We start from the raw sequence: 24,565 nt of genomic DNA on the forward strand, positions 1-24,565 counted from the left end.
CACGGAGAAGGCGTGCAAGCGTTCAATGGGATGAGCCCTAGTCCATACAGTCTTTCTAAAGACAGCCGGGCCAGTGGACGAGAGCACCCTCTGACCCTCGTGTCTCCACACTTGGTGGCAGAGGTGGGATACTACTCAGTCTGGGGGAGCTGCAGGGAATTGATGTTCGTAGACACCATCCAAGGGCTCCACAATCAGGGAGGCATATAGACAGACCCAGCAGACCATTGGTGAGGCATACACAGCAGGCTTCGGACGCCACTATGTCCAACTCCACCAGCTAAGCCTTGAGAAGACGACTGGAGTGGATATACAGCCTCAACAGGAAACAGCAACTACAGGAGTTGTGCCAGCTTCGACAGACTGAATACAGGTGATGGTGTGTGGTACAAACTAGGAATATAATAACAGAAGCATCCAATGTTAAAATGAGAACAATAAAAGAAGGTTATACACTGGCATCATGGGGTCAGGGGTCAGTGCAAATAGAGAAGTGAGACCATGTAAAAACACATAACAGATAACACTGAACAACATAGTGTACCACCTAACACAGGAATAATAAGGTACAACTACAATGTTAAAGAGAAAAGGTAGGGACATGTGTTGGAACTTGTAGTACCAATATAAGCAAATATGGTGATCAGGATACCGAGCAGTAGAAAACTATTTTATGTGAAAAAGTATTAGTTAGTGATTAGTTAGGCCGCCTTAGTAATTTATATTTTTGTTATCGTGTCCCTTGATGAAGCACTACAAGTCCCAGCACATATCCTTGTGGTTCTCTTTTACTATTCAGTTGCATCCATTATCAACAGTGCACTTCATTATATTTTAATAATATACTATTGTTTTCTCAGTCTCTACTGTAGTTGTTTGCTTCTGAAAGATTTTTCTATGTAGTACTACAAGTGCCAACATTTTAGCTTAGTATATTCATTTTAACACTAGAACTACTGATGGAGTCATTTTGACTTCTTTCATTTTTTATTTCTCTTCTGTGACTACATTTTTCAGAATTCCGGCTTGAAACTCAGTGACTTTTCCTCAAATATGATGTGAAAAAAGATTTTGTGAGAATAAATAATTTTGGTGAAAAATTTGCGCGTTTTTTTCAAAATTTACCAAGAACTACTGAAGGGAGTCATTTTGACTCCCTACTATATTTTGAGGTCCTTTTGTCACTAAATGTTGCTATAAAGTTTTGTGCATAATTTTTTCACTCTGTCTTATTTACCCTGATGTTCATATAGATGTAGTTCAATTTACATGTCAACTTTTCACATTTTCCTTGTGTTTTACCTGCTTGTATTACTGTGTAATGCTGAACAAAATAGCTTGTTTACTCTAGGCTCTTATCTTATGCTAATGAAGGGTGGTGTTTTTCTAAGGTCCTAGCAGGAGACAGTATTCTGGATAGTAACTTTACTTTCAGTTCAGCTGAAGAGACAAAGAGAACAGACGCAGACATACGAGCTCTGAAGACTCATACAGGTATGAATTGTTATGAAATAGTTTAGCTGTCTGTCAACTGATTCAGCCCACCTACTTTTGAAGGTGGCAGAACAGTTATTATTTCTTTTAGTTTTCATTTCATTTCTATTTTTCAGCAGGGAACTATATAGAATTATGGAATTTGTGAGGAATATGGAGAGAAGACGTTTGATAAAGCCTCAGGATATTCTGGCTACTTTGCAATCCATACCGGAGGATGAATCGGAATCCGAATTGCAGGAACATGTATTTGATTCTGACAGTGATGAAGATTTCATTCCTCAGAACATATCAAGTGAATCTGAAGACTCAGAAGGAACAAATCCAGAAGGTAAGTAGTTATGTGTATTTATTTGTTCTTCCACACACTGAGTTAGGGCCTGTGCACACTAGCAGAATTCTGGCTGAATAGCCATCTGGATATTCTTGCCGCAATACAGGCCGTACCTGCCCGCTCATGCCTGAAGCTCCGCTCCGAACCCCGGGCTGGAGCCGCTGTCAGGGACAGAGCAGCGCTTGCTTACGCGCGAGCACGGCTCCGTCCCAGACAGCGGCTCCAGCCCGGGGTTCGGAGCGGAGCTTCAGGTATGAAACTCCGCTCTGTACCTGAGCGGGCAGGTACGGGCCGGATTGTGGTGAGAATATCCGGTCGGATATTCCGCCGCTAATCCAGCCAGTGTGCACGGACCCTTACAAAACAAAAATTCTAAATATTCATCAACTTTTTTACAGATATTCCAAGCACATCAACTGGGGATCGGGCTCATGCAGTTATGTTGCCTCGTGACCATCCTCCTGGTCGTGGACAGAAAAAATCAGCAAAACGTCCCAGAAATGAAAGAACAACAGATAACGATGGCGGCGAAGGTAATGCAACAACAAACACCAGAGAAGGCGAATCTGAAGGAATACTAGTTTCAGCGGATGGTATTCAATGGAAACCTGTTGAAATTGGAGAACACTTGCCTGGTAGGCTTGACAGCCAAAATATTCTTCGAGAAGCACCTGGCCCTACAGGATACGCCAGAAGAAATATCATTATCGATAGTCCTTTGAGCGCATGGCGTTTATTTTTTGATTCATATATATTGACACATATAAAGAACTGTACGCTTGCAGAAGCATGCAGGAACAATAATTTACAGTTTACTCTATCTGATGAGGAGCTAGATGCATTCATTGCGATATTCTATGCTCGTGGAATATCTGGCACGAACCGTCACTCGATTAGCAGTATTTGGTGTAATGACTGGGGAATACCGTTTTGCAAAGCGACAATGTCTAGGGACCGCTTTGTTGAAATTATGAGGTTTCTCAGATTTGATGAGAAATCTACTCGATCGGAGAGACTGCAAACGGACAAGTTTGCTCTATTTTCTACTGTGTGGGACAGGTTTATTGAAAATTGTATTGCGTGTTACAAACCTGGCCCATACATAACGGTGGATGAGCAACTTTTCCCAAGCAAAACTAGGTGTCCATTCACGCAGTACATGCCTTCCAAACCAGATAAATATGGCCACAAATATTGGCTAGCTGTTGATAAGAGGAGCAAATATCTGGCAAATGGCTTCCCTTATCTAGGCAAAGATGACACACGCCGTGCTGAGGACCGTTTAGCTGACCATGTGGTAATGAAGTTATTGGACCCGTTTTTGAAAAAAGGTCGCAATGTTACAACCGATAATTATTTTACTTCAGTAAAATTAGCTAAACAGCTAAAAAGCAAAGGAACAACCATCGTGGGAACACTGAACAAGATAAGGCGAGAAGTGCCTAAAGAAATAAAATCCATGAAAGAGGAATTGTACAACACTAAAGTGTTTAGAAATGAAGACAATTTTACACTTACAGTATATCAAGGAAAGCCCAACAAAAATGTTGTCATTTTGAGTTCCGTCCATCCAGATGTTGTTGTTGCGTCTGATTCCGCTAAAAAAACTCCAGAAACGGTAAAGTTTTACATTGAAACAAAATATGGAGTAGATGTAGTGGATCAGATGGCACGAAAATATACCACACGAACATGCACAAGGAGATGGCCTGTTCATGCATTTGAAAATGCCTTAGACTTTGCGGGTATAAATGCATGGATAATATTCAAGGAGATTACCCACCAAAAAATGTCACGCAAGGCATTTTTGCAAACGCTTGTGAGAGAGTTGAGTGGTCCTTATGTCACAGATAGGGAAAAGGGTTCCACGTCCCAAGTTTCTACATGCTCAGAAGTGATGGTTCAAACAAAATTTTGCCAGATCAAAGAAAAGTGCAAGAAAAATAGATCTGTCGGAAATTGTAAGACTTGTGGTAAGTCTTTGTGTGGGCAATGTACTGCCATAAATCAAAGGCAATGCCTAAAATGCGAAACACCAAATGTTTAGAAGGTGAATTCTGCGCCATATTTTCATTTTTATGCTCCTCCACCTACATTTTCTCTGCTTTTTGTTCTTCAGTTGTTGTTTATATGTGTGCACTTGAATAAAAAAAAATGTTTGAAAAACGTCTATTATAATTATTGTTATTTTCTGTAGAAAAATAAGAAAAGCAGAAAAAAAACAATCAAAAGCATTACTGTTGGATCTCACAATAATAATACATTACAAAAAATATAATTATTAATAAATAACCACAAATGAAACTCTAAAAATAAACGAAAACAAGCAGGGAGTCAAAATGACTCCTTTCAGTAGTTCTAGGCGGGGTCACGAGTCCAGTAGTCCTAGTGTTAATTATCCAGCCTATTCTTTTTCCCCTCCAACCAATATTGCCTTATGCTTTTTCGTATAAAATTATTTTTTAGTACTCGGTATCCTGATCACTATCATTATATCTCTAGTTTATACCACCATGTGTCAGCACCATGTATTATGTATGTTATCCCATTTGTTATGTGCACTGACCCATGACCCCATGATGTCAGTGTGTGACTCTTTTCCTCCCTTTTTGGTCCATGTAAACGCTGTCTGCTGTACAGCTCACATACATGCCTGGTCTGGGGAAGACATCTGTCTGATGTGAAAACGCATAACCCTTATTCTTTTGTTAAATTCTTATGAATTTTTTACCTGCCTGTCTGTTGCACTCAGCAACACTTATATTACCCCTTTTTTATTTTAAATTATTCTTGACACCCAGGCCTGGTTGGTACAAGATTAGAAACTATGGTCTGAGGGACATATTTTATCCATACTGTTGACCCTTTTATACACCCAACAGTTCAATATCAAACTGAGAGGCAGCCCTAGAAAGCTGAGTCAAGAACTGGGAATATGAAAAGAGGATTTCAGCAATTCAACGGGGTTCATATAATGGGGGTCAGCCAGGTCTGAGTTTGTTAAATTATTCTTCTACTCACAAGGAAACTGAAGAGCATCTACCCATTGTAACCTTTCGGTAATTTCTGGCATTTCTCCTTTCTTTATAACTCTTTTGTATTTGTGAATCTGTAGAGGATAGGCCCTTACTGGATATTGAATACACTGTGACTTTAAGGCATCATGCTCCCCTCTGGGTCTTGGGTTTGGACTAGTCGCCTCCCCCTGCAGTGGTTGGTATGTGCTGAGAGAAAGAGAAGAACCAGGAAGTAGAGATCTCGTGTGTGTCTGTGTCTCTGAGGTAACAGGGAGAGACGCCTGCAGGGTTTCTGATCAACAAAGACCATAAAGAAGACACTGTTAATCTATGGAAAGAGAAGATTACGGACTATAGCAAGTTTTGTTGTTTGGGACTGTGTCAAGGAGAAGAGAAATTTATCCTTTTCTTGAAGAACGTTTTCCCTGGAGATTGAGAACTTGAGATAACACAAAAGACAGCATGTCAGCCATTTCTGTGAGAGTGAAACAAGGTTTGCCTGCCGGCTGAAAGAAAGAGATCCCGTATACAAGGAAAGGACTCAAGTGAATTCATCTGGCTCTTTCACACCCGGAACAAGCAGCGGCCGCCATATGCAACTAATCTGCGCAACTGTGAGTGACCCATCAGCGTGAACTGTAAGGGTTTAGCATAGTTTTCTGTAGCTAGGACGCTGTAGCAGCGTGGCTCGACTTGATGAAAGCCAGATAGAGAATTAACTCAGAGTAGTTTGTGAAACTTGTTGTGTACTGTTTGTTCTGAGCTTTCATTGCCATAGCTGGAGAATAGTTTGTGACTTGCTCCAGCTATATCTTCCTATGTTCATGTTGGTAATATTTTTATTGTAAATATTGTTATTTTCATCTCCTGGCATATAATTCCTTTGTACATAATAAAGCCGGAGTTTTGTTTCAGCCTTCTCGTCTGCTGTGCCATACTTGAATCCTGGCTTGCGGTGTTCTTTGGACACCGCTACAAGTGGCGCTGCGAGCAGGGTACGGTCAAAGAGATGGAGATGGCCGACAGCAATGTGGTTAATGAGAGTACTGCAGGTAATGGTGAAACCCCTGCAAGGGCCCTCGCTATGAGCACGTTGTTTAATGTTCTGCTCAAATTTGATGGCAAGAATATATCCCTGACAGACTGGGTCACCAGATTGCAGAGCACTGCCAAGATTTATGATGTTAGCCCAGAGCTACAAGTTGAAATCACTCTGGTCGCCCTGGAGGGTGAGGTGCGCAGAAATGTTTTCTTGCAACTGGAAACCACACGTAGCACCTTAGAAGAGATGGTGAAATTTCCGGAAGAGATATACGGTGAAACGGCTAGTGTGGGGCACCTCCGGGCAAAATTCTTCTATTGATTGCAGCGATAAGGGGAGGGAGTCTCCCAATATGCCACAGGGTTGCAGGAAGTACTTGCAGAGGTACAAAAAAAGGAGGCAGATGGAGTAGGCAGCATGGGATCTGTAGACCGGATATTACGAGAACAATTAATTCTGGGACTCTACAGTACTTCCCTGAGACAGATTCTGCGTGAGCGAGTGAGAGTGGATTCGGCCTTAAGTTTTCGACAAATATTAGCAGAAGTGGTGGCCCGAAGAAAGGAAGACAGCTGTGCCTCCGGAGTGGTGCGTACTCAGGCGATCACAACTGTCGGGGGTGGAGGGAATGAAGAGACTCTGTTCAGGGTAGTGCAGGACTGCAGAGTTCCCTGAATATTATGCAAGAAAAACTGACACAAATGGAAAAGAGGATGGGAGCCAGCTCCGCCGCTGAGATCACATATCCAGCCCTAACAGATCCTTATCAGACCTTCCCTCAAGCCCCTGAACCTAGAGCTCTCTACACTGGTCCATTGAACACTTACGGTCCCCCACCTACAACGACTTTGGGTTGGCCGTGTTATGAAGGTCCTCAATATCATCCACCAGCTGTCCCCCAGCCTGAGCCCCTCTACCCGAGGCCCCAGCATCCTTCACGGTGGCCAGCAGGTTGGATGTCAAGGGCCCCTCCCACACGCAGACGAAGAGAGGGATATCAGGTTGCACAGTGCTGGCGATGTGAACGTGAAACACATTTCGCTAGAGAGTGTCGGAGTGATTTGCAGGGATGTTCAGCGCCGCCATTAACCTTCCAGCACCTGCAGTAGTGGGGTGTATTGCAGGGGATGTAGAAGGACAAACTGCCCAGCACAATTCTGAACATCTAGTTGCAGGCTGTCCCATCCTGTGAGCTGAGTTCAAAGGAATCCCAGTGGACTGTTTTATGGATAATGGATCGCAGGTGACGACTATGGCCAAGTCATACTTTAATCGCTACTTCCAGGCGATGGCCAAGCCAGTGCGGGAGACGATAATTCGGCTAATCAGCAACCGATACCAGTCACAGGGGTCGTGTGGATGAACGTGTGGTTATGTAGACAAGATGTGGGAAGGAAACCATTGAACCATTCAAAGAAGATGTAGCGGTGATAATGGGTATGAATATTCTGTGGGAGTTAGACCAGATCATGTTCACTAAACGGGGGCCTGGCTACTGGAAACAGGCCACCCCGCATAAGTCCACTCAGAAAGTGTTTCAACGGCTGATCCGCTTTTGTGGGACTCAGAAGAGCGTCCCGATACACCAGTCTATGGGTATTATCCGAGTGCCGGGAAGGGCGTCCCTCACCCTACCTCCTGGTCAGGAGACCATTCTCCCACTGCCCGTAGGAACTTTTCGCAACCTTGAAGGCATGGAGGTGGCTATTGAATCAGTGGGCCTAGGTGAAATAGACCAGAAGGTCCTGGTTGCCTGGACACTGGCAGTAGTGTGAGAAGGGAGAGTACCCATCCGAGTCATGAATATGGGGCAGAGAGAAGTCCATTTATCATTGAGAGTGGAGCTGGCCCGGGTGTACCTACATCAAAGTGAAGTGTTGAGTCTGAGAGAAATGACCCTGGCCCCAGTAGATAATGCAGTCTGGACTCTGGGCATCATGGCTGAAGAGAAGGGGGCACCGACTCCAGATGGGGGTGGATGTGAAAACCCTAAATTCGTATCAGATACAAGCAGTGGGAGCAATGCGGTGGGAGAATCAGGACGCGTTCGCCAGTCACGCTGACGACTTTGGTTGCACGGACACCATCACCCATGAGATACCAATGGGGGACACATGTCAGATTCGAGAAAGATATTGACAGATACCCCCTAAACTGTACCAAGAGGTGAAATCCCTGCTGAAACAGATGTTGGATTCGGGAGTGGTGCAGGGTAGTCAGAGCCCATGGGCAGCACTAGTTGTGCTTGTCTAGAATAAGGATGGGACCCTTTGTTTCTGCGTGGACTACAGGCAGTTGAACGCATGCACCGTGCGAGATTCATTCCCCCTGCCCCATATCGAAGAGTCTTTGACAGCCCTAGTAAAAACAAAGTACTTCTCTACTCTGGATTTGGCTAGCAGGTACTGGCAAGTACTGGTGGCAGAAAAGGACAAGGCAAAGACAGCGTTCATACTCCCCATGGGACTGTTTTAATTTAATAGAATGCCGTTCGGATTATCCAACATGCCGGTGACGTTCCAGCGGTTGATGGAGAAGTGTTTGGGTGACCTAAACTTTGAAGCCACTGTGATATACCTGGATGATATCATCGTTTACTCGGTTACTTTTCAGGAACATCTGGACAGACTCAGGCAGGTGCTCAGACGATTGCGGACCCATGGCCTGAAGATAAAGACGAAGAAGTGTCATCTTTTCAAGATCGAGTACCTGGGTCACAAGGTGTCTCAGGATGGAGTCTTGCCTTCCCAAGCTAAAGTTGCTGCGATACAACAATGGCTAGCACCTAGAACCCTACGGGAGTTAAAGGCCTTCCTTGGATTGACCGGGTACTACCTTCGGTTCATCAAAGACTTTGCGAAAATAGTGGGCCTGCTGCATGAGCTGTTGAGAGGGACTTATTGGCTCACCTATAGGTTCCTTTCCTACCGCCTCATATCCTCCTCACCTTTGCTACATATACTGCTCTCCATTGTCCACATGTATAATACGAGGTTAATGGTCATTTCATGACATACAGTATCTTTCAAATCAGATAAACACAAAGGTCTCCTACTTATCATATCATCTAACTACCTTTCAATGACCTTGATATTCTGATTCTGATTCATTTGATCTAGGGAACTAATCGGATTGCCATATGGAGTCAGGAAGGAATTTTTTTCCCAATGTGGAGCTTAGTGTTTGCCACATGTTTTTTTTTTGCCCTCCTCTGGATCAACATGTTAGGCTATGGGTTGAACTAGATGGACTAAGTCGTCCTTCAACCTTAAAAACTATGTTACTATGTTAAGTATATTATTGTCTATTTTGTTATTTTTTTATGTTTTCTTTTTGTTCCATTTGTTTATTTTGACTAACACCCTGTGCTTCTTTTTAACCGCATATATATTTATGATAAACTAATTATGTGTATCTTGTTCTAGCGACTCTTGAGAAAGATCCGGGCTTGTAACGAAACATTGAAAATGATTGCTACTGTCTATTATTCTGTATGAACACTGTGGTGGACAATTCTTTGAAATTGAAATAAAAAATGAACACTATTTTCACTTATCTACAAGTGCGGCTGATTAACTTTTACATGTTTACTTGGATATTCAGTCCAGTCCAGCCTGCACCACCCAACCAACAGAGTGCACTTCTTTTCTCTATATACCTGTACTGTAGTAATCGCCTACTCGGCCAGATCATATATTATATCACAACTCTCCAACAATACAGTAAACTGTGATTAACACATACATATCTCGCTTAATTCTGATTTTTTTCCAAGATGAGTGCGTTACCATATGCCTTTTCTGTCAGCCCTCACCATCTCCACTTTATGCACTATGAAGCACACTGCTTTTTTATTCTCATTATAGGTTCATAGATGTCAAGAATGACACTCTCTCCCTACTCTAGGAAATAACCCCTCTCGTCTCTGGTTCTTGTTAACCCCATGGAAGAGAATGCAATAAAAGTTTTTATGATACTTTGTACAGAATTAATCATGCGGATGTCAAATTTCTATCCTAACATTACATTTTTCCATATGGTCACTCTATCTGGTGCTCTTTGTTTGACTCGCCATGCCTCTAGCAATAGATCTGCATTCTGATTTGCCTGCATCCAAGATGGCCACTACAGTGGCAGCGGAACCACAGTGATAAACTATGCCACACCTCCCCTGCTTTTCTAAGCAGCGGGAGACAAAGTGTGGGCACCAGGTAAAATGTATAGTCACTTTTTAGTGCAAGGGTGGAGGGTGTAAATATGCAGAAAACATATTGTTTTCATTCTTTGGAGTCTCCTTTGGAAATTGAGGCCATGATTGTCTGGTCAGTTTGGAATTTATAACATAATCAGGGATGTGTTCTTCTGTGTGGGCAGAATCACAAAGACACATTCAAACCGGGAGGGCGAGGCCGGAAGAGAAGTGTGGCGCCAGAGATCGCGATATGCGCAGGTGCTGACCGCATACTGCGATCTCCGGTGCCATGAGGACATACTGTGGTGTCCGGCGAGGATGGAGGAGGAGTGTGGCACTGAAGTCAGCGCCTGTGCTTAGCGCAATCTCTGGCGCCATTTTATTGAAGACAAATTCGCACACAGTGTCTTCAACAAAATGACACCGGATAGCACTGTATGCGCATGCACTGACTCCAGCGCCATTTTTTTGAATATTTTATGCAGATGACATGCTACAAGGAAGCAGGGGAAAAGTGAGTAGGAGTGTTTGTGGATGGATGAATGTGCAGGATGGATGGATGAGCAGGATGGATGGATGAATTAATGTTATGGATGGATTATGGTTATGGATGGATGGATCAGCAGCACAGTCACGATGGCTACGAACATATACTAGGATGGGGGGAACACATATACCAGGATGGAGGGGCATATACCAGGATGCGGTGGCATATACAAGGATGGGGGAGCATATACAAGGATGGGGGGAGCATATACCAGGATGGGGGGCAGCATATACCAGGATGGGGAGGAGCACATACAAGGATGGGTGGGCATATAGAACGCTGAGGGAAGCATATACCAGAATGGGGAGAGCATATACCAGGATGGAGGGGGGCATATACCAGGATAGGGGGAGCATATACCATGATTGAGGGTGGAGCAGATACCAGGATTGGGAGGAGCATATACAAGTATGGGGAGAGCATATACCAGGATGGAGGCAGGGGGCATATATCAGAATGGGGGGCATAAACCAGGATGGAGGGGGGAGCATATACCAGGATGGAGGGCATATACCAGGATGGGGGGAGTATATACCAGAATGGGGGGCATATACCAGTATGTGGTGGCATATGCAAGGATGGGGGAGCATATACAAAGATGGGGGAGCATATAGCAGGATGGGGAGAGCATATGCCAGGATGGAGGGGGGGGGGTTTACCAAGATGGGGAGAGCATATACCATGATTGAGAGGGGAGCATATACCAGGATTGGGAGGAGCATATACAAGTATGGGGGGAGCATATACCAGGATGGAGGCGGGGTGCATATATCAGGATGGGGGGCATATGCCAGGATGGAGGGGAGCATATACCAGGATGGAGGGGGGGCATATACCAGGAAAGGGGAAGCATATACCAGGATGGAGGGGGGAGCACATACCAGGATGGGTGGAGCATATACCAGGATAGAGGCGAGGGGCATATATCAGGATGGGGGGCATATGCCAGGAAGGAGGGGAGCATATACCAGGATGGAGGGGGGGCATATACCAGGAAAGGGGAAGCATATACCAGGATTGAGGGGGGAGCACATACCAGGATGGGGGGGATCATATACAAGGATGGGGGGAGCATATACCACGATGGAGGGGGGAGCATATACTAGGATGGGGCAGCATATATCAGCATGAGGTGGCATATACAAGGATGGGAGAGCATATACAAGGATGGAGGGAGCATATACCAGGAGTGGGGGAGCACATACAAGGATGGGGGGCATATAAAACGATGAGGGGAGCATATACCAAGATGGGGGGAGCATATACCAGGATGGGGCTGAATATACCATGATTGAAGGGGGAGCATATACCAGGATTGGGAGGATCATGTATGGGTGGAGCATGTACCAGGATGGAGGCAGGGAGCATATATCAGGAAGGGGGGCATATACCAGGATGGAGGTGGGGAGCATATACGAAGATGGGAGGAGCTTATACCAGGATGGGGGGAGCATATACCAGGATGGGGGGATGTATTAGGGTTATGGATGGATTATGGTTATGGATGGATGGATCAGCAGCACAGGCAGGATGGGTAGGAACATATACTAGAATGGGGGAAAGCATATACCAGGATGGGGGGGCATATGCCAGGATGCGGTGGCATATACAAGAAGTGGGGAGCATATACAAGGATGGGGGGGAGCATATACCATGATGGGGAGGAGCACATACATGGATGGGGGGCATATAAAACGATAAGGGGAGCATATACCAAGATGGGGGGAACATATACCAGGATGGGGGGGCATATACCAGGATGGGGGCAGCATATACCATGATTGAAGGGAGGGCATATACCAGGATGGGAGGACCATATACCAGGATGGGGGGAGCATATACCAGGATGGAGGGGGGCATATACCAGGAAGGGGGGAGCATATACCAGATTGGAGGGGGGAGCATACACAAGGATGGGGGGCATATACCAGAATGGAGGGGAGAGCATATACAAGGATGGAGGGCATATACCAGGATGGGGGACCAGGCTGGCGGGAAGCATATACCAGGATGGGGGAGAATGCTGGCAGGAAGAATAAAGTTCATTTTATCGCATTCGGCTGCATGCAGGCACTGGGCAGCATAATAATGCTGGTAACCTGCAGATTAACTGCATATCTGCAGGTTAACAGTGTTATTTCTGGTGACAGGTTCCCTTTAATTTTGTAGGACAATACTTCAATAAAATTCCTTCGGATTAAGCGTGTGTGCATACCACACTATCCGATGACATTTTTTTGAAGACCGTATGTTTGCGAATCTGCATATACAGTGTATTCAATAAAATGGTGCCATATTACGTGGTATGCACACACGCTGAGACCGGCATCATTTTATTGAAGTAATGTACTACAACATCAACATAGCAGTGCGCATGCACCGCCCATCGCCATTATCCCTATGCCCGCCGTGTGCACACTTCTATGTTGACATTGTAGTACATTACTTCAAGAAAATGGCACACTGTCCGGCACCATTGTTTTGAAGACAGTATGCCTGCGCATATACAGTGTCTTCAATAAAATGGTGCCGGATAGCTCGGTATGCGCATGTGCTAACTCCAGCGCCATTTTAATGAAGACACTGTATATAAAAATTCGCACACAGTGTCTAAAAAAAATGCCGACGGAAATATACCAATAAAAATGCTCGCCACCTTGTCGTAGAACAGGTTCAATAGGTAGGTAACTATAATCAGCTCTGCTGACTTTTTGCAAACCCTCGTAGATTGATCTTGCATCTTTCTGTATTTAACATACATTTTGTAGGTTAGTAAAATGTAAGATGTTGTGAATGACTGCTGACATCCAGCGAGAATGTGTTGGGTTAGAAAAAAACATTTTGGCTGCGATCCATCAAAGAGTTTTTGCCATTAAAAGTTGTGCAAAAATTTTGTGACTTTTGCTGTTTCTATGCCGCCCATCAAATTTATCATTTCGCACCTCAAAAGTGGCATAAAATTAGCCAGAAATGTACACCACAGGCAGGAGTAATTGTTTTGGTGGATTCACACACATTTGTAAGAGGAGCCAAATTCAGTAAGAGTCGCATGCCTCTTGAAGAATTTGGTCGCATCTTACTCTAATGGACCTTTCATTGAGCCTGACCAGGCCTTAGGGTCAGTTTTATAGGGGTTTTTTGAAGCAAAAGCAAGGAATTAGTCATATACAGAAGAAAATCATACAGAAGAAATGGAGACATTTTCTTTTATTGAATACATTCCTGGTCTTTGATTTCAAAAATTTCATAAAAAAACTGAATATGCAAACGTGCAAAAAATCTAAAGAATTTAATTCCTGTGTTTAGTTATTACTTTCCATAAAATTTCTTTTAGTAATCATCTTCCAATTGTAAGTCTACAGTTACTTTTATTTTTGTCATTTTCTTTACTTTCCTAGCATGTGGGAATAATATCCTAAATATACATCTTGTTAATATCATTGTTATTAGTTGTCACGATACTAATGTGCTATAATACTTACCATTATCTCATGGTCTTTAGAAGGATCATATGTGTATCCATATGGAAGGAGAATCATCTTTCCATAAGAATGAATGGTGAGGTAAAAAATAACATCTCGTTTAATTGCTTCTATCAGACCTGACAAGGCTTTGGTTTCCGGCTCAGAAGCGGCTGATGACCCACAGAAAGTATTGCTGGTGCAGTTCCTAGAAGCGCCAATAGCTGTAACACAGTGTGATAAAGACCGTACAATAAGACAATGATGTGATTCCATCTGATCAGGATTCTAGCTGTCATTAGCTTTGTAGACAATACTATATGGTTTACACTCCCTGAACTGCATGTCATGGTACTTAGAATGTAATACTTGTCAGAGGCTTTTACAGCACACATCCATATTACTGAATGTATTACTTTATTGTTATTGGCCTGCAATTACTTTATTGTTGTTAGTGCTGCTCTTTATACTTGTTCTTACTGATAAAAAGATCTTGACTCAGCTGTACAAATGATAATAAAACTACAAATGTTCTTGACAAAAATGTAAATGTTTAAAGTTCCAGTTCCATAAAATTATGGCTTTTATTTTATTACCACCTTTAATTACCATTTATAATCATTGGTCAAAATTGTGTGCGGATTAGTTTTATGGGATAATATTTAAAGGGAACCTGACATCTGATACATGATGTCAGATCCATGAGCAGCATGTATCAGGCACTGCCTGTATGATCTCAGACAGGTATTTTTGACTCTGAAACGCTGCGGCATTACAGATAAGAACATAGTTAACCAGCCGCCAGGGATCGAGCTGAACGAGAGACTAGTCGAACAGGTGGGTCCCGAATGGCTTCTCCCTACCAGCCCCCCTAGAGACAGGTCTCTCCCTATACATACATAAAGGGAAAGACCAATCAGTCCCTGGCAGCAGACATGGAGAAGCAAGCCAGGGATCCACCTGTCCAACTCGTCTCCCTTGCAGCTTAGTCCCTGGACAACTTTGAAAGTGCGATTTTTTTTCTGAAATGCTGCAGTGTTTTGAGTCAAACATACATGGCTGAAATCATACAGCCAGTGCCTGATTTATGATAACCAAGGATCGCTTTAAATAATGATCTCTTTAAACAAATAAATGCAAATGTGACTGCTTAGCACTCTATGTCCATTCAATGTAGAATCACAAATGTTCCTGTGAGTAAAATTAACCTTAACCTGAAGTCGATATTCAGTTTAGACTGCGGTGGTGCTGGGACCTGTTAATCTAATATTCCATCTATTTTGTAGGGCTTATTCACACGTAGCCCTACAATCTAATATTCCAACTATTTTGTAGGGCTTATTCACACGTAATGGTCTGTGCTGTCAGAGTTTTTTACTGAGAGCCCATTATCATATATCCTACATGGCTATTCTCAAGTGTCAGGGTTTTTTTGCTGACCAATTGTCTGCAAAGGGATCTCTCACATGAGTGATGATTCTCTCTTCTGAGAGAATTGGTTCAATTATGGTAATGACACTCAGCTCAAACTCTGATCAGCTTACTGTGATCCGATTGTGACATGCAGAAGTAGTGCTGTTGCTTCTAAAACATCCAGCAACTATTAGAAGTAACACAAGCACAGGAGACAGGAAGTGTTGTGCTCCAGAAGCATCCAAAAACTAGAGGGGTTAATACAGTCACAGGAGACAGGGAGTGTTTTAGCAGAGCCCCAGGGTGATTGTGGAGAAGCTGTTTACTGTCTGGCTGGAACAGAAGAGAAAGGTGGTGTGTGATCTGTATCTCACAGAAGGCAAGGGGACAGAATTCACGTCAGGAGGGAAGCTAAACACAGGTCAGATAGACTCCCTGAGCTAACAGTGTGGAGTATTATCAGGCAGAAAGATAAGGACTGAAAGGAATCGTGTCATAGGGATCTTCTCCCTCATCAAACCCTCCTCCCCTCCATCTCCATGCAGGATAAAGAATGCTGTGTACTATTGAATACTTGTGAAGGAAAAGCCTGTGGTTGTGTATGCATAGAAGTGTGCTGCTAAGAGATCTAATCTGTGCTGAATTATGCTACTGAAGAGACTGAGTTTGCTGTGTCTGCTTCATTAAACTGTATTGTAATGAAGATTGTTGCTGTAATATTCCTGAATTGCACTGGCGGTGCTTCAGATTAAATTCCACTGTTAAACTGTTGAAAAAGACTCTTGTCAGATGTGTCTGGTCAGCAACTGAGTCTATCATGTGCCTGAGAGAAGCTGCAGTCTATGGTCGCCCTGAGTAACGGTTCCCCCAGGATTCCAATGAATTAATGAAACCCATCTCGCCCTATCTGAACCTAGCAGCGTGCGTGTAACACAATCCTCTCACAGGAGAGAATCTTAGCACTAGTACAAAGAACTTAATTTCTCCATTGTCTGTGTCTGCATAAATCGGACTGCACTGTAATGATATCCGAGTGAAGTCCGATGTTTCACACTCACCCATAGACATGCTGTGTTTTTTTCTCATGCCAAAAAAGATCAACACTGCCCCGTAGTATAACATTGGTCTGTGGTCTATCAGATAAAACATCGCATAGCACTCGTTTGAGTTATACGCTTGAGTGGGCGAGCCCTAAAAAACTGGGACATATCTTATTCTGTTTTATTTTGCAGACAAAACTCCCTAATTTAAGTGAATGGGTCAGTGAAATAAACACTGATTCCATCCTAGTTGCATCCTAGTGCTTTGCTCTTTTTACTGACTGCTAGAAGAAAGTTGAGAACCCTTCATTAGTTTTCTTTACATACAAGAAATGACTTATGGATTGGAAAACTGTCACACTGACCAAACACTGATCTGTTTTTTTGCGAATGAGAAATGTCACTGAAGTGTGAATTCAACTTAAGGTAGATTTCAGACAAATGTATTGAAAATGTTACCATTATTCACCTAGAAAAAAATCGACAATATCTCAAATGCATTGTCATCCATTTGCCATTTGTATGCCTGATTTTTACATCTGTACAACATCCATATGCATATAAGAAAAAAGTGTGGACAACCACAAGAAAATGAATTAATACTATCAACTTTCATTTAGAAATAATTGAAAATATCACAAAATCAGTCAACCAATGATTGTCATCAACTATCAGCAGAGATAACAATGTGCACAATTAGTACAGTATGTCCATGATATATATATACAGTACAGACCAAAAGTTTGGACACACCTTCTCATTTAAAGATTTTTCTGCATTTTCATGACTGTGAAAATTGTACATTCACACTGAAGGCATCAAAACTATGAATTAACACATGTGGAATTATATACTTAACAAAAAAGTGTGAAACAACTGAAAATTTGTCTTATCTTCTAGGTTCTTCAAAGTAGCCACCTTTTGCTTTGATGACTGCTTTGCACACTCTTGGCATTCTCTTGATGAGCTTCAAGAGGTAGTCACCGGAAATGGTCTTCCAACAATCTTGAAGGAGTTCCCAGAGATGCTTAGCACTTGTTGGCCCTTTTACCTTCACTCTGCGGTCCAGCTCACCCCAAACCATCTCGATTGGGTTCAGGTCTGGTGACTGTGCAGGCCAGGTCATCTGGCGTAGCCCCCCATCACCCTCCCTCTTGGTCAAATAGCCCTTACACAGCCTGGAGGTGTGTTTGGGGTCATTGTCCTGTTGAAAAATAAATGATGGTCCAACTAAGCGCAAACCGGATGGAATAGCATGCAATTGCAAGATGCTGTGGTAGCCATGCTGGTTCAGTATGCCTTCAATCTTGAATAAATCCCCAACAGTGTCACCAGCAAAGCACCCCCACACCATCACACCTCCTCCTTCATGCTTCACAGTGGGAACCAGGCATGTAGAGTCCATCCGTTCACCTTTTCTGAGTTGCACAAAGACACGGTCGTTGGAACGAAAGATCTCAAATTTGTACTCATCAGACCAAAGCACAGATTTCCACTGGTCTAATGTCCATTCCTTGTGTTCTTTAGCCCAAACAAGTCTCTTCTGCTTGTTGCCTGTCCTTAGCAGTGGTTTCCTAGCAGCTATTTTACCATGAAGGCCTGCTGCACAAAGTCTCCTCTTAACAGTTGTTGAAGAGATGTGTCTGCTGCTAGAACTCTGTGTGGCATTGACCTGGTCTCTAATCTGAGCTGCTGTTAACCTGCGATTTCTGAGGCTGGTGACTCAGATAAACTTATCCTCAGAAGCAGAGGTGACTCTTGGTCTTCCTTTCCTGGGGAAGTCCTCATGTGAGCCAGTTTCTTTGTAGCGCTGGATGGTTTTTGTAACTGCACTTGGATACACTTTCAAAGTTTTCCCAATTTTTCGGACTGACTGACCTTCATTTCTTAAAGTAATGATGGCCACTCGTTTTTCTTTACTTAGCTGCTTTTTTCTTGCCATAATACAAATTCTAACAGTCTATTCAGTAGGACTATCAGCTGTGTATCCACCAGACTTCTGCACAACACAACTGATGGTCCCAACCCCATTTATAAGGCAAGAAATCCCACTTATTAAACTTGACAGGGCACACCTGTGAAGTGAAAACCATTTCCGGTGACTACCTCTTGAAGCTCATCAAGAGAATGCCAAGAGTGCGCAAAGCAGTCATCAAAACAAAAGGTGGCTACTTTGAAGAACCTAGAATATAAGACACATTTTCAGTTGTTTCACACTTTTTTGTTAAGTATATAATTCCACATGTGTTAATTCATAGTTTTGATGCCTTCAGTGTGAATGTACAATTTTCATAGTCATGAAAATACAGAAAAATCTTTAAATGAGAAGGCGTGTCCAAACTTTTGGTCTGTACTGTGTATATATATATATAGCCCTTCCACAGCCTGGAGGTGTGTTTGGGGTCATTGTCCTGTTGAAAAATAAATGATGGTCCAACTAAACGCAAACCGGATGGAATAGCATGCCACTGCAAGATGCTGTGGTAGCCATGCTGGTTCAGTATTAGTGCTGAGCCACCCCCGTAGTGTTTGGGTTCGGTTCGGTTCGTCGAACACCGGGATGTTCGAGGAACTGTTCGTCGAACTGTTCGTCGAACACCTTAGAACACCGTCGAACACCGTTAAAACCAATGGCAGGCAAACAAAAACACATAGAAAACACCTTCAAAGGTGTCCAAAAGCTGACAAACTGCTCAGAAGACGCTTTCTTTAAAAAAGCCGGCCGGCAATTCAGCAGCGGCATACACCGGTACCCGACAATTTAGACAAGAAGGAATAGAGCCTCACACATAGATTAGATAGATAGAAACATGTCAGTCACATATATATGAAGTACAGTGACAGTGTTGCTTACTGTAGTTGTCATTTAGTGTAAAGGATTTATTAAAAAATATAATAGTGTTTTCATGCACTGTCTCTTTAAAAAAGCCGGCCGGCAATTCAGCATCTGTACCCGACAATTTATAACAGACAGAATAGAGCTTCACACATAGATTAGATAGATAGAAACATGTCAGTCACATATATATGAAGTACAGTGACAATGTTGCTTACTGTACTTCTCATTTAGTGTAAAGGATTTATTAAAAAAAATAATAGTGTTTTCATGCACCGTCTCTTTAAAAAAGCCGGCCGGCAATTCAGCATCTGTACCCGACAATTTATAACAGACAGAATAGAGCTTCACACATAGATTAGATAGATAGAAACATGTCAGTCACATATATATGAAGTACAGTGATAGTGTTGGTTACTGTACTTGTCATTTAGTATTAAAATAAAGGATTTATTATTAAAAAAAATTGGCGTGGGGTTCCCCTTAATTTTAGTCTCTAGCGGAGGTTAAGCAGACAGCTGGGGCAGATGTTTGAAGCCTGGGAAGGGGGTAATACCCACGGAGCTTCCCAGGCTACTAATATGAGCCTCCAGCTGAATACATAGCCTTTACTAGCTATTAAAATGGGGGACCCCCCCAAAAAAATGACGTGGGGTCCCCCCTAATTTAATAGCTAGCAAAGGCTAGGCAGACAGCTGGGGGCTGATATTAATAGCCCAGGAAGGGAGCCATGAATATTGGCCCCCTCCCAGGCTAGAAACACCAGCCGTCAGCCGCCCCAGAAATGGCGCATTCATAGGATGCGCCAATTCTGGCACTTAGCCTCGCTCTTCCACGCTGCCCTGTAGCGGTGGCAGGGGGTAATAGGGCTGGGGTTGATGTCAGCTTATAATGCCAGCTGACATCAAGCCCAGGTTAGTAATGGAGAGGCGTCTATAAGACACCCCCATTACTAACCCCATAGTCAAAGTTAAAAGAAAACACAAACACCCAGAATAAAGTCCTTTAATTGAAATAAAGACACAATCCTTTATTGTTCTAAATTAAACCATACTTACCATCACGCCCATTCCAGCTGAAGCCAACGATCTCCTGCAATAAAAGAAAAATAATAAAGCAACATCATCCTTACCTTTCCATAGTTCCCACGACAGCTTCAGCTCTGCTACATCGAGATGACAGGCTGGACCGCAGCAGAACGCTGCCATCCAGCCTGTCATCCCGCAGACACTGAGAAGCGCAGGCTTGCTTGCGCTCTGCAGTGTCTGGCTGTGACGGCATAAAGATGAGACGAGTTCATGTCCAATGAACTCGGCGCACCTCATGCACGTCACTGACAGCGTGGGAAAATTCTCACGCTGAAGCGCTGAGTGCAGGAGAATTCTCCCACGCTGTCAGTGACGTGCATAAGGTGAGCTCATGTCCAATGAACTCAGCTCACCTCCTGCACGTCACTGACAGCGTGGGAGAATTCTCCTGCACTCAGCGCTTCAGCGTGAGAATTCTCCCACGCTGAAGCGCTGAGTGCAGGAGAATTTTCCCACGCTGTCAGTGACGTGCATAAGGTGAGCTCATGTCCAATGAACTCAGCTCACCTCCTGCACGTCACTGACAGCGTGGGAGAATTCTCCTGCACTCAGCGCTTCAGTGTGAGAATTCTCCCACGCTGAAGCGCTGAGTGCAGGAGAATTTTCCCACGCTGTCAGTGACGTGCATGAGGTGAGCCGAGTTCATTGGACATTAACTCGGCTCATCTGGATGCCCTCACAGAGAGACACTGTGGAGCGCAAGCAAGCCTGCGCTTCTCAGTGTCTGCGGGATGACAGGCTGGATGGCAGCGTTCTGCTGCGGTCCAGCCTGTCATCTCGATATAGCAGAGCTGAAGCTGTCATGGGAACCATGGAAAGGTAAGGATGATGTTGCTTTATTATTTTTCTTTTATTTCAGGAGATCGTTGGCTTCAGCTGGAATGGGCGTGACGGTAAGTATGGTTTAATTTAGAACAATAAAGAATTGTGTGTTTATTTCAATTAAAGCACTTTTTTCTGGGTGTTGTGTTTTTTTTAAATACTTTACTAGAAATTCATGGTGGTCATGTCTAATATTGGCGTGACCCCATGAATTTTGGGCTTAGGGCCAGCTGATAATGCCAAGCTGGCCCTAACCCCTTTATTACCCAGTGAGCCACCGCATCAGGGCCCTGGATGAGTTGGGTACAGCGCCAGAAGATGGCGCTTCTATGAACGCGCCATTTTCCGGGGTGGCTGCGGACTGCAATTTGCAGCGGGGGTGGCCCAGAAAGCTTGGGCCTCCCCGCGCTGCGGATTCCAGCCCCCAGCTGCCTAGTTGTACCTGGCTGGACACAAAAACAGGGCGAAGCCCCACGTCAATTTTCTTTAAATTATTTCATGAAATAATTAAGAAAAAAAGGGCTTCCCTATATTGTTGTGTCTGGCCAGGTACAAATAGGCAACTGGTGGTTGGGGGCAGCACGTTCCTGCCTGCTGCACCTGACTGGACACAAATATAGTGCGAAGCCCCACGTCAATTTTTTTTTAATTATTTCATGAATTTCCTGAAATAATTAAAAAAAATTGAAGTGGAGCTTCGCACTATATTTGTGTCCAGCCAGGTACAGCAGGCAGGAACGGGCTGCCCCCAACCACCAGCTGACTATTTGTACCTGGCCGGACACAACAATATAGGGAAGGCCTTTTTTTCTTAATTATTTCATGAATTTCATGAAATAATTAAAAAAAAAATACGTGGGGCTTCGCCCTATTTTTGTGTCCAGCCAGGTACAACTAGGCAGCTGGGGGCTGGAATCTGCAGCGCAGGGAGGCCCAAGCTTTCTGGGCCCCCCCCGCTGCAAATTGCAGTCCGCAGTAGTGTTGAGCCACCCCCGTAGTGTTCGAGTTCGGTTCGGTTCGTCGAACACCCGTGTGTTCGCCGAACTGTTCGTCGAACTGTTCGTCGAACACCTTCGAACACCGTTAAAACCAATGGCAGGCAAACAAAAACACATAGAAACACATAGAAAACACCTTCAAAGGTGTCCAAAAGCTGACAAACTGCTCAGAAGACACAACTAACACATGGAAAAGTGACAAGTACATATAGTCATGCGAAAATAAAAGAGGTGGAGGAGTAAAAGGAGGGGGAGACACAGATATAGGCATGTCATGCCCTTCTAAAATCCAAAAAGTGAGAAGCCGACACGGCCAGTCCGCTCCTGCCCGTGCCACCTCCGTGTCGCCGGGTTTGTGCCAGAGCCGCGGTGAACCCTGATGGCCAGCCCCCCTCTCCCAATACTGGTGCCTGTCCGCTGGTGGGTCGAGCGAGCCACCCTGTGGTTGAGGCAGCTCTAAGCTTTTTAATTTAAATTGTCTCTCTAATTTGAATGAATACACTTTAAATCCATTTACAAGGATCTATTGGAGGGCAAGTCTCATGCCAGCAGCCGCGTAATTCCAGCTCCAGTAGCGTCCACTAAAGCTGCTGCAGTTAAAAAGCTTTTATAAGGATCGAGCTCGGCTGTCCACCGCAAGGCATCCTACTGCCAGTCCCAGCCCCTATGCCTTGGGGTGCCTCCTGATGCTCTTCACTGAGTATCCCATGGTCCCGAAGCATTTCCTTTGAAAAAATTAAGTGTCTAAACTACAGGTGGTGTAGCTTGCTTAACAGCCGGGATAATCCGCTGACTAGCAGACACTGCTACTAGGCACAAAGTATTTCCTGGGCTAGATGCAGTTAAAAATTTGTAATTAGATACTCTCGTTGGATGCTGAGAAAGCATTCCATAGAGTCTCCTGGCACACCATATATGATTCTCTTAAAAAGCTTGGGGTAGGGGTCTAGGGGACCCTTTTATAGCCAAAATCACGGCCCTGTATCGCAATACGTCACCTAGGCTGAAGATAAATGGAACTGTAGCACCCTGAGGGCTCGGTTGCTACAGACGTATTGCACCTCACCCAGAGGTGTGATATCTCACTCTCAGGTAAGGATGGAGTGTGGATCAGGACCCGACAGCTGCATGCATTACACCACATTGCCGTGGGGCAGGGCGACCAATATGCCCCTGAGATGGGCACGACAGTCCCTGTCCCTGGCTGGAGTGGGGGGAGGGAACACTGAGGAAGGGGAACCCTGTAGTGCAGGAGCAGGGAGGAAGCAGTTCCTGGGTGCATTGAGAAGGGAGTATAAAAGGTGGGCACCATCTTAGTTCAGTGCAGAGAAGTCTGAGCAGAAGTGGCAGGGAGCAGGGGCTCTGCATGAGCTCTGCTCCGGAGGCGGGCCTAGTAACAGAGGCCCAGGCCTGGAAGAAGGAGAAGGAAGGAAGAGGAGCGGAGAAGGCTCCAGGAACGAGGAATGAAGGGATCCCAGGGGTGCGGACGGGCGAGTCGCCACCGCACGCCCGAATCCACCTGCGTGGAGGGGTCAGACCAAAGGGGGAGACCGGTCCCCGAACTAGTGGAGGCAGGAAACGACCCTCAGCTAGAAACCGGAGGCTCTGACATTTTATGTGGCGCAGCCCCTCGCTACACCCGCTAGGAAGGCGCCACATAGGGTCAGGGAAACTGGCGCCAAGTTTACCAAGAGGAGGCCCGAGGCAGCCGGACAGAAGTGTTGGTAAGAAAGGCCAGACAAAGGACACACAAAGGGGGTCCTGTGAAGTGCTCCAAAGTTATCTGGGAGTTGTCTGAGCCCCTCACCTGGTGAGCACAGTATGACGTGGGCAGCCGTTACCTGCAGACGTGGTCTGGATAATAAGAACTGTGAGTAAAGGCCCTGGACTGCATCACTGACTCCGTGTCGTTACTGCTGCTGCCCTGCACCATCACCCCCATCCTCCGCATACACTGCCCTGAGGCTATACTCCTCCCGTGGGGAGTTATGCTACGCTCTGCTGCACCCAGAACACCAGCCTCAGCGGTCTGCCCTGTAGCGGCGGTTCACTCTGACCGCAATCCACGGGTGGCGTAGTCGGACATTTAAACATCAAAACCACATAAATAGTTCCGCCACTGGTTTGACCGCCCTGAGCCACGGAACCGGGTCGCCGCCACGAAGACTACAACCACCAGCATCCACCAAAAAGGGTCCGGCTCCGGGTGTCCCAAGGCCCAGGGGGTGCGTCAGAACATTTTCATCACCTTTCACAATCACCAATGGGACAAGGCAGGGAT

The 24,565-nt window shown here is 44.6% G+C and overlaps 1 protein-coding gene across 1 annotated transcript in view; it reads right to left on the minus strand.

The window, feature by feature from the left end:
* Positions 1–24,565, minus strand: part of LOC141161492 (carboxypeptidase O-like) — a 421,709-nt gene that overhangs the window by 73,227 nt on the left and 323,917 nt on the right. The window contains exon 9 of the mRNA XM_073646335.1: positions 14,109–14,311. Within this exon, the coding sequence (XP_073502436.1) occupies positions 14,109–14,311 (203 nt within the window). The remainder of the gene's footprint in view (positions 1–14,108; positions 14,312–24,565) is intronic.

The sequence above is a fragment of the Phyllobates terribilis genome, unplaced genomic scaffold (genome assembly GCF_046119375.1).
Source record: "Phyllobates terribilis strain yellow unplaced genomic scaffold, ASM4611937v1 Scaffold_9__5_contigs__length_417890890, whole genome shotgun sequence".
Classification (NCBI taxonomy): domain Eukaryota; kingdom Metazoa; phylum Chordata; class Amphibia; order Anura; family Dendrobatidae; genus Phyllobates; species Phyllobates terribilis.